General features: G+C 45.5%; 1 protein-coding gene across 1 annotated transcript; it reads right to left on the bottom strand.

Moving 5' to 3' along the window:
• Window positions 1-3584: 3584 nt before the first annotated feature.
• Window positions 3585-9826, bottom strand: nkain1 (sodium/potassium transporting ATPase interacting 1). Its single transcript, XM_037093066.1, has 8 exons — window positions 9584-9826; window positions 8877-9261; window positions 7808-7945; window positions 7642-7722; window positions 6842-7039; window positions 6580-6640; window positions 5027-5108; window positions 3585-4121 (listed from the first exon to the last, which is right to left on the bottom strand). Exons 2-8 carry the CDS (start codon window positions 8928-8930, stop codon window positions 4112-4114), a joined length of 624 nt encoding a protein of 207 aa, XP_036948961.1. The 5' UTR covers window positions 8931-9261; window positions 9584-9826; the 3' UTR covers window positions 3585-4111.
• Between the last annotated feature and the right edge of the window lie 1090 nt (window positions 9827-10916).

Genomic DNA, 10916 nt, shown 5'->3' with positions numbered 1-10916 from the left:
TCCGGAATGTAAGTGGACGGCGTGAAAGGGGGGAAGCGCGTGGCCCAAATTACAGAAATCCCCCTTTGGCTTGCTGGAAATGTGCCAGTCGCGACCCCGAGGCTGCAGACTGGATCAGAGACTGTCCTTAACCGGGGTGTGGATGACGTAATGCCTCTACAGTATGGCAGCCCTCTGAAAAGATCCACATATGATAATCATATGGATAGCCTATTTATAGGATACGGGAGGCTGTTTAACATGTCTGTGCGGTCTAGTCATGTTGGAGTTAATAGCCTGAAGCTGCCTATGAGGTCACATTTTATGCTTGCACAAAAGGTGTGACAAGGTCTGTATTAACAGCACTGTTAAAACAATGGGTCACAAATCTGCATTGTTCTTTTTCTCATGCATCATATGGTGTTATTTTTAGTATTTCATTGGTTGTATAGTGTTGTGTTCATTGTGAGAGATATAACAAATTGAACAATTGTTTGTTACTAATGAACAACCTTTCAACACTTTTTACTTAGGGAATGATACCTGCTACTTTTTAAAATGATGAAAAGGAACAGGACACTCCCACACATAGTTCAAAAACCTGCAACTCCCCTCCAGTTAGTGAGAGCTGAAGAAGCGGTGAGGTAAAACACGTCCACTTGCCTATAGTACAGCACTCAGAACTACCATAACCTGGATGACTGAGAACCTTGGTCATAATGAACAGGAAGTAACTTTATGATCTTGATTTTGACAGTACATCATCGTAGGATGTCAGATTAATACCATGAAAACTAGAATGGCACTCCGCCAAGGCCCAACATTCCTCTATAATTCAATCAAATAAATATGAAATAAACACTTAAATCCGTCTTAATCCGGATTTTTTTTCTGTACTCAGTCATAGATACCAGCCACGTAAATGTGCCTGATTCTTTTTGTAGAGATCTGTGCTCCATTCCCTCAGAAAAAACTAAACATAAAAAAAATGTCTTCTCTGCAATGTTAAAGAAAGTGAAAGGAAATTCCTGGATCCGTCCCTTAATCCAGATCCGAGCCAAAAGTTTACACAGGCTATTTTGGGCTTAGACCTATCCTCCATCCAAGTTTGCTGAAAATCTGTGTAGTAGTTTTTGTGTAATCCTGCAAACAAACCAACAAATCAACAAACCATTACTAGTGAAGTAAGTACATTTAAAATAAATGATAACATTTAGCATTTCAGGCCTAAAACGAGTCCCTTTATGAATATAACAGTTCTATTTTTTGTAATGTTGGGCTTCCTTTCTATAAAACGCATCACATTATTTAGGCAAATTAAATCCTCATTGTACAATATCAGTTCACTGGAGTGGAGTGCATTATTTGTATAATCTTCCGAACTAATCTGGCAAAAATGTGTGCCCCATAATCCAGATATTAATATAATGTAATCAAAGCCGGGAGGGAAAGCACTCATTTTATTGAAGTCACAGTCAGCGATATAAATGTGTGCCTACAGATGACAACAGAAGTCATGTTTAATGTAGAAAGTGTACTTTTATTATTTCAAACTTCACCTTATGCACAAGAAGGTCTTCGCCTCATACCTGCCCCCCCCCCCTTCCTTTTTTTCTTCCGCCTCCACTTGCTTCTACAAAGCTACTCAGAGCCTGTCACTGTGTGTGTTCATGACATGACATCGTCAGTCTCCGTGGAGATCAGCGAATGAGCCGCTAGAGGAAGTTAGTGAGAAAGATGACGGGTAGATTTAGCTGCCGATAGGTTAGAAGAGGGCAGCGTGAGGATTGAGAACGAGAGAAACAGGTATGAAGGAAAACTTTGGTGTGTACCCCTCTCCCCCAGCCCGACCAACCCCCTTATGCAACCCCCCTTTTCTAAATGGACCAACAAGACAATCATTGGCTGGTTATTTACATGCACAGTATCCCCACTGCTTCCCCACCCCCCCATAGACACAGTAATGCCTGATCCCAAAGCCATCTGCATCCCTAATCAACTGCATTTCACCTAGGATGAAGTTATTTTCCTGGCAATGGACATTTGGCTTTAAAGGAGGAGTCTGGTGATGTTTTATTTTTTTCTCTGATCATCAACAAAATACATGAAAAGACCCAAACCAACAATGAATCTATTATGATAACAAGCCTGATGGAGTGTAGCGTTCTTTTTTTTTTTTTACTTTTTAAATAACACATCAGTGAGCCACATTGTTACCCTGCCTGACATGTTCAGCACTTGCGATGAACATGAGCACTGTAGTTTATTTTGAGTTAGTCCACATTCACTGTCCTCCTGTTGTAAATAGTCCCCAACAAAAGCACTATTTAAGTCCTTTATGAATGACATTTGCTCAAATCTACAGTGTCCAACTGGGGAAATCATTTAGCCTTCCTTTTTTTCTGAGTTGCTCATTTTAAAGATCTGTGTCTCCAGTAGGGCTGGCATGAGACTTGGTATATCGTGATAAGGCATAATCATTGACGTTCCCTGATTTGAATGGCTGCGTTAGATTAAATTGATGTCATTTTCTGAACTAATTAGCCTGTTTGTCTTCTAAATATTATCGTGATGAAAGTGCAGTATGAACGATTTAGCATCCTGTCCAATTCAAAACAAGTAGGGGGCAGCATATCATCAGAACAACCACTAACTGCTGCCGAGGGTACCATTAGCCAGTTAATGCAGTCTAGTTAGCCATGCGGCTAGCATCTCTTACTGCCGGCGTTAACAGTGCCAACTAATAGGCTTTTGACCAAGTGCTAGCTGATTAGCATGCTAACTTCAGTCGGTATCTCTGCAGAACAATACACAGCCGTCATAAAGTCCTAACTGTTACTTCTTCCCATTGTGTTGATGACCAAAGTACATTTTTTCAACTTAAATTCACCATCAGGACATTTGATCAAAATATCGTGTCATTTGATTTTGTCTGCAACATTTATGATGCTTTGCGCAAATTTGTGGTCTGATTTCCGACACGCCCTGTCTCTTAACCGGTACAGCCTATCATTCATTCATGGAGATCTAGGTTAGCGAATTTAACAAGTGAAAACTATTACTATTATTGCTTAGTCCACTTCACTCACGCTTCTAAAGCCTCGCCGGTGCGTCAGTTATCACGACCCTTTGTTACTTACGCTTGCTTCCGCCGAGCACCAGAAGTACAGTATCACCCATAATCATTGCCCCAGTGACCTCCACATTGCCCTCTTGGGAAAATATTGTGCTATCGTTTTATCGCCAAACCCTAGTCTCCAGGAAGGAATGTATTCCGATACAGGTGTAGACATTGTTGGTATCAGCCAATAATAAACTACACAAAACACTGCCAGCCTGATCCTTTAACCAAGTTCATCCTTTCAGCTCCACCTGCTCTGCTTTACAACATCAGCATGCCTGGGCTGTATTATAAAAAGCTTGTATATCAACATTGGTTTTAACGGCATGAGAGCAAGGGGAAGATGGCTTTGGGAATGGGAATCGTAAGACTGCTCTAGTTCGACACCACCACATTCTAAAACGACAACAGGTATGAGCCGTGCCTCTTTTTATTATGTGACCCCACCCCCACATCCCCCACATGAGCAACCCCCACCCCCCACCATCCCAAAAACAAAAAAATTCACAGGGACACACCAAGTGGTATGAGTCCAGGGTGCAACCACAAAGCACCAGTCAGTCCTGTGGAGTTACACAATCACACACACTCACACATACATTACACACACACATACATACACACATACACACACACATTTGTGGGAGTGTTGAGAGCTGGCAGTTTAGTGAAGTGTGTCTTCGGTGATTTGACAGAGGTGTCCCCAGCTCTTGTTCTCCATACCTCTACTCCTCCTCCTCCTCCTCCTCCTCTTCCTCCTTCATCTCATCGCACCACCTGGCATGCTGGTTCTTCCCTGAGCTCTGTACATTCTATTCAGGGCCGTATTTCTCTCTCTCTCTCAGACACAAGCACACATGCACACGCGCACAGACGTCTCTCCCTCTGGGTGGGGTAAGTCCGTTCCTCAGGTAAACTGTGAGACATAGAGTGAGTGTAATCAAGGCAACTGCCGCTTTCCATCCACAGTGACACTGTCAGGGTTTGGCCTGAAGGGGGCGCTACCAGCAGTTAACCAGCCCTGGAGATGGAGAGGGGATGAGATCAGAGGAATGCACTCCGTCAGACATCAATTATTACAGTATAATGCACTTTGATACAACTGCATGAAAGCGGCACTCTTTCACTGATTTTACACAAGTCTGGACCACTGTTCACGAGGACCTGAGAAACCTTGTATATTGTCTTCTGTGGCTCTGGAGGCAACTTTGTGTGAAAAAATAACCTTGATGATGTCATGAGGGGAGACAAATGACATCATCAGAGTTATTTTGGGCCTGAGACAGAGCATCTTTAACAAGAACAGGGTTCTCTCACCCGCTTCAACATCAAATTCAAGGACTTTATGGGGACTTTTCAGGCCCAGTTCCCTCAAAATCGGGGACCCAACACAGTATATTTTGAGACACACATCAAGGTTACTTATTGTGACTGCGCTAGAGTCCTTATAACAAGAAAGCACAACAATTGAAAAGAGCCAGAGGCTTGAATGTGGTGCGTTAAACTCATATGTAGACTAGAGCGTGGCTCTGACCACATTTTCCTGTCCAAACCCGACCAAGTTTGATAGAGAGCTAACAGAGCCTGAGCCGAGCCTGAGTTCTGTTTTATTTCTAGCCTGACTCGAGCCTGGCGCAGGTAATGTAAGCTCAAGCACTGAGTTTGTGTTAGCCTGTCAAGCAGTTGTCACAACTATGGTTACAGCTTGCCCTTTTACCCTCATCAGGTTGGTTTTGTGTGTCTGGGCCCTAAAAGTCATGATATCTCAGTCTCTGCAGCACTGATTTTTATTTTTATCTGTGAGGTCCCCAACACAAGAGCAACACTAAATCACCTTGAAGAGTACCCCTTCAAAGAGAAATGATTAATAGCAATATAAAAAAAAAAAAGAGGAACCAATGGGAGAACATTGTATTTGTTACTCACGTGTAAAGAGGCTGCAGTTGCAGATGAGAGGACTTCTGAGGAGGCTGGTAGCCGTACGAGTCAAAGCCACCAATGAAATCAACTTCAGGAGAGAGAGAGAGAGAGAGAGAGAGAGAGAGAGAGAGAGAGAGAAAAGGGATGACATCATTCCACTTTCCCTTAAATCTGTATTCTGTTTTTTCCAGGCCTTGCATTTCAAGATCAGGTTCTATTTTGAAACTCTATTAAGGCATCAGATGGCATCATAGTGCGTTAGGTGTGCCTTTGTAACACCCGCTGTGACATCAGAATCTGCAGAGATGCAGCAATACATCATCCTTCTCACTGCCCCTATGTCACTGATACGTTGTTCTAATCTTTCTCGATCGATTCAGGGGAACAAACTTATGTGGTGCCAGCTGAGTAAGAAAACAGTCTCTGATTGTCTACACCGGTGGAGATAAAGACCACAAGATAAAGATCGGTTTTCTCCTGAGGCAAGAGCTAGCATTTGGACAGAATTTGGTGAATTGTTATCAGGTGTATTTCTTTGTGCTTTTTTTTTGTATACACTTTATTCTTTTATTGCCTTTCCAAGAAAAGAAGCATTGACAACATTATTACAAATTCCACTGACAAGAAATCAGGTTCACAGTATTCACTGGCTAAGACTATTTAAAGCTCTTCCCAAACTTCAAGACTTTATTTAAACCCTTAATGTGATTATAATTAGAGCCCAGTTGACAGGTGGATATTGGCCTGTCAGATACATATATATCAGCATGTATGTTGTCCGATATATGCATATATGAATACTTTTTTCACAGAACATTATGCAAAAGAGGAGCAATTTCTAATTCATAGTGAGGTTTATTGTTTACTGCACTGATGTAATCTAGGACTATAAATTTCATTATCACACTGTAAAATATCAGCATATATCACGTATGTATCATCGCTTAATAACCCATTTGAGGGATCATTGCAAAAAATGTGTCCTATTTTTTTACTTCCGGATACTACGTATCAGTATCAGCCACAGAAATCCAGCATCGGTCGCTTCTTAATGTTAATGCATAAGAAACATTTCTATCACATGATATTGTTATTTCATCATCAGCACTATGTTTTGGCATGCACTTCCTTTTCCTTTTTTTACGAGCAACTGTATGATGTCACCTTCTAACTACTGAATTTAATATCCTCCGCTCAGTGAGAGTGAAACACTCACAAGAGGCGTGTGAGGAAAAGAACCGCTCAGAAACACAGATGGCACACCCAAGCCGACAGACAAGCACCAGCCAGCGTGCAGACGGCCGCTCCGACGGTGGGAATACTCAGGCAGACATCTTTAATACTCCCTACAGATGGAGTGCTCAGATCGCCCAGAGGGAATCCTCTGTGGTGATACTGCTCAGCATGATTCAGGCAGGAGAACACAATGAGCCCTCTCGTCCAAAGCCCTGGATCGCTATCACAAGGGGCCTCTCAACAGTATGACACAAGTAAGTCTAACTGACTGAACGAGGCACTTTAGGATCTGCAATCTTTTAGAGGAAGACAAAAGCACTCACAGCTGTCCTCGTCATCCTGGAAGACTTTGCTCACGTAGCAGGCGTACACAAAGCCAAAGAGCTGTTTGAGAAGAAAAGAAATTGAGTGACGGTTGGATGAGTCACTACTGACAGAGGACTATCTTTCTTATGTTTCATAGTTTTAGCTTTAGGATTAAGGGTCAACAAATTACATTTTAAAAATCAAAATGCTTTTTAACGGTGTAAACAACACAGCGTTCGAATTTAAATAAGACCGTTTGCGTGTGAGTTAGATACGTACAGCCAATAGGATCTGAATGGCTGAACTCAGCACCTCGATGTACTGGTAGTCCAGGAGACACCCGGAGACAGTGATGACATGGTGATCATCAGGGGCCATTCGAGAGTCAAGCACCGGCGTTACCAGGCAACCGGGACCATGCTCCATCCACCACGAGCGATGGAGTGACGTGTTGAACGTCATGAGAAAGTCCCTGTCCTAAACATACAAACAAGCAAACAAACACATGCGTGGCTATAACTAATGTGTCATCTGAGTATTTTCATCGCTATAAACTTATTAGACTACAAAATGTCAGCGAATAGTGACAAATGCTCATCACAGTTTCCCAGAGCTCATGGTGAAATCAATTTGCAATGATACAAAACAAAGAAACCGAGATATGAAAGAGTAGCAGGGTTAGAAGACAGAGAAACAGAAAGGACGATATAGGACAAATAAAAACTGTGAAACAGTGATACACAAAGAGAAACAATATTACAAAAAAGGAGAGACAGTGTTAGATAAAGAGAAATTATGTCTCATTCTGTCAAATGCTTTTTTCCCATGAATTACTGGAAAAATTTACATATTTAGGCCCTTTAAATCTCTTTAACTAAAACTAATGCTCATGGATATAATCACTCTTAGGGCCAACTCATAATAATGTGCAAACAGGAGTCTGGGTACTTGTGGGTTAATCAATCAACTGATTAACACGACGTAACCCAACAAAGCAATTAAAGCTACTAAAGACAGTAGCCTGTTTCTAATCAGAGCTAACTCAAAAGGTGTTAATGGAATCGCGCGTGAGCACTTACTTGAGTCAGGTTTCCAACCTCCAGGTAAAAGCAGATGATGAATGAATTCCATCCCACCCAGAGGACCAGCCATACTGCATACTGCCAAACAGATCCAGAGGTCAGCTTGTGCATCCACAGGCTCGTGTTTTATAAACATAAAGGAATTGGCGAGGGATATACTCACAAAGATGAGGTATCTGAAGCGAAACTGCACTGTGCCGAACATGCCCAAGATGACGACCATGATGTGCAGGAAGTTGGCCAGGATGGGGGCCCATTGGTAGCCCAGGAAATCAAACACCTGCCTCTGAAGAGCTGCCACCTAGGGGATAGGGGGAGGGGTATATGTATATAAATATATATGTATACACCCACACACACACAAATTCTTACAAACACACAAAACTGAGGACATATGCAAATACAACACACACAAGTAATCAAGGTTTCACACACACACACACACAGATAGTGACAGGGACACACACACACAGGTCTGCCGCAGTTGTTTCCATGGTAACTGCCTGGAGCACCAGCCAGTCCGGTGACTGTAAAAGAGGAGCTCCCCCCCAAAAGCTCCCCCAAACTAATGAGGATCTATGGGCCGGATCCCCCCTGCCACATAACAACTCATCAGTCCAGCAAACAATAGCCAGGACAACAAGCCCCGCGCTGCCGCTGTCCATGCCTGCATCATGCCCACTGATACCAGCTCATATTACACACTTATTACATTTTAGAGGAATAGTCTTGAGCTATTTGTAGGCATGGGGAATGGCTAACTTTAACTCCAGAATGGAGACCAGATGGTGAACAGGGCCTCCTTGTCCCTCTTGTGCTTAACATTCACATGGTTCTGCCAGAATGGGGCTATCACCCCTCTCCTCTACAGAAAAACACAGACCACCCCGACACCAAACAGCCCCCCTGCCCTGCTCCCTCTGCTTCAAAGACACACACACACACACACACACACACACACACACACACACACACACACCCTCGCCTGTAATGTGGCATGGCACTCCAGCAGCTGCAGCTCAAAGCTTTTTTTTTGTGTGTGTGTGTGTGTGACTGTACAGAGAGGCTGGACAAAAATGTCTGATTACAATGTGCGTGTCTGTAGCACGCTGCTCTAATTATATCTTCATGGTGAGTGAGTAGGGAGGCAGCTTTGGTCACACACACACACACACGGATATATTTATCAGCTATACACACACACACACACACACACACACACACACACTCACCAACTGCAGTGAACATATCACCAGCAGCGTGCATCTTCCGTCACACTTCCCCATCTTGGAGGGCTCAGGACGCGGCTTGGAGCCGCGGAGGCTCCGGGGGAATGACGGGTCCCCGGTAAGATCCAGACTGCCTGGCCGTCTCAGCTCACACCATTCCCGGCTGAGTAGACCTCCCCAAGGCCGCCGCCTCCTCCTGTAACGCTGGTCTGGCGCTGTCGCTCACAGTGGCTGACCCATCTTGGCCGCTGGTTTTGTCGGTAAATACCACTCGTTTTCAGGAAGGAGAGGGGAGAGAGAGGAGGAGGAGGAGGGGGGGGAGGCGTCCACTTCACACCGGCCTGCTGCGGTCCGACCACCACCGACAAGCGAATCACCTCGGCCACACCTTCCGGAGAGGGGACACACAAAGGCACAAAGAGAGACGGAAGGCTGTCATAATGGGCCCCAGGCTAGAGACAGAAATGAGCATCATATGATACCGGATCACACGGGGGCGGCGGGGGAGGAGGGGACCGACCCGCACTGTTACTACGGGCTAACGTCTGGCTACATGCGAGCCGCTACGGACACAAAGCAGCCCGTTGTGACTCACGGTTTTCTAGGAACGGACCGGTCCTCTCACCCGCTCCGACCCCCGGCCGTCCCGCTCCCCCTTCCCCGCCAACTGCTCGGGAAAAGAAGTCAAGTTAACGGGCGGATGTGCTCACCAGTACCGGGCTCCGGGCTCCTTCGCTCCGTCTCGCAGCGTCTTTGTCAACAATCGGTGCCGGGGCGGGCGCAGGAGGAGCCGCCGGGGGGGGAGAGAGACAGAGAGAGGGAGAGAGAGACGAGGGGGTGGGGGCTCTCAGTCACCGCGACCCCCTCGAGGAGGAGCCGCATGGATCTGCAGCCCCACGTGCGTGCGTGCGTGCGCGCGGCCGAGCAGCAGCCCCCGCGAGGCGGTCGGAAGGAGCACAAAAGAAAACGGAGAGAGGAGGAGGAGGTGAAGAGGGAGGAGGGCGAGGAAGGAGAGGGAGGAGGAAGGGGAAGGAGAGGAGGAGGAAGCGGAAGGAGAGGGAGGTGGTGAGGGGGAGGAGAGGGAGAGGAGAAAGAGAGGGACGGTGGTGAGGGAGGAGGAGGGGGAGACGAGGGGAAGGAGAGAAGGGAAGAGGAAAAGGTGGTAAGGGAGGAGGATGAGGTGGTGAGGGAAGAGGATGAGAGGGTGGACAAGGAAGGTGAGGAGGAGGTGAGAGGAGGAGCAGGAAGATGAGGAGAGAGAGGTTACTGAGGAGGAGAAAGGTGAGCAGGAGGAAGATGATGATGATGAGGAGGCCTAGACAAGTCAGAAATAAAAACATGTGAGAACGATGAGGAGAAAGAGGTTACAGAGGAGGAGAAAGGTGAGGAGGAGGAAGAAGGTGATGATGATGAGGAGGAGGTCTAGACAAGTCAGAAATAAAAAAAAAAATGTGAGAACGATGATGATGAGGAGTTGAGGGAGGAGGAGGTCCAGACAAGTCAGAAATAAAAAATGTGAGAAAGATGAGGAGGAGGAGGTGAGGGAGGAGGAGAAAGATGATGAGGAGGAGGAGGTTAGGGAGGAGGAGAAAGATGAGGAGGAGGAGGAGGAGGTCCAGACAGTCAGAAATAAAAGATGTGAGTGTGGACAGACGGCGGAGAGAGCATGCGACCTTCAGCCTGCGGTTGTTCAGGGTGGAAGTACACACAATTACCAGGCTTGTTTAATCTGAGCTCCGCACAGCGAGCAGCGGTGAAGTGAGCTTCATGAGGTCAGCCAGATATCACTGATGAATACACAGATAATTCACAGTGTGGTTCATCTCCACATGACAATCAGTGGAGAACAAGAGCATCTCCTCACACTTTATATCCAGTTCAGTGCAGCCAATTACATCCGATTTACATAGGAGTGAATACATGAGCAGGTTCACCTTCTCCATTAAGACTGGAGCCACACAACTGTGTTTCTAGTCTCTCTTTTCCCCTTTTATTTTCCTTTAAACATGCAGTTAAAGTTGCACTATGTTGTTTTGGGGGGGA

Source organism: Acanthopagrus latus, chromosome 3, assembly GCF_904848185.1.
Source record: "Acanthopagrus latus isolate v.2019 chromosome 3, fAcaLat1.1, whole genome shotgun sequence".
NCBI classification, from domain to species: Eukaryota; Metazoa; Chordata; class Actinopteri; order Spariformes; family Sparidae; genus Acanthopagrus; species Acanthopagrus latus.
The sequence above is the reverse complement of the archived record's forward strand: the minus strand, read 5'-3'. Positions and strand labels throughout refer to the sequence as shown.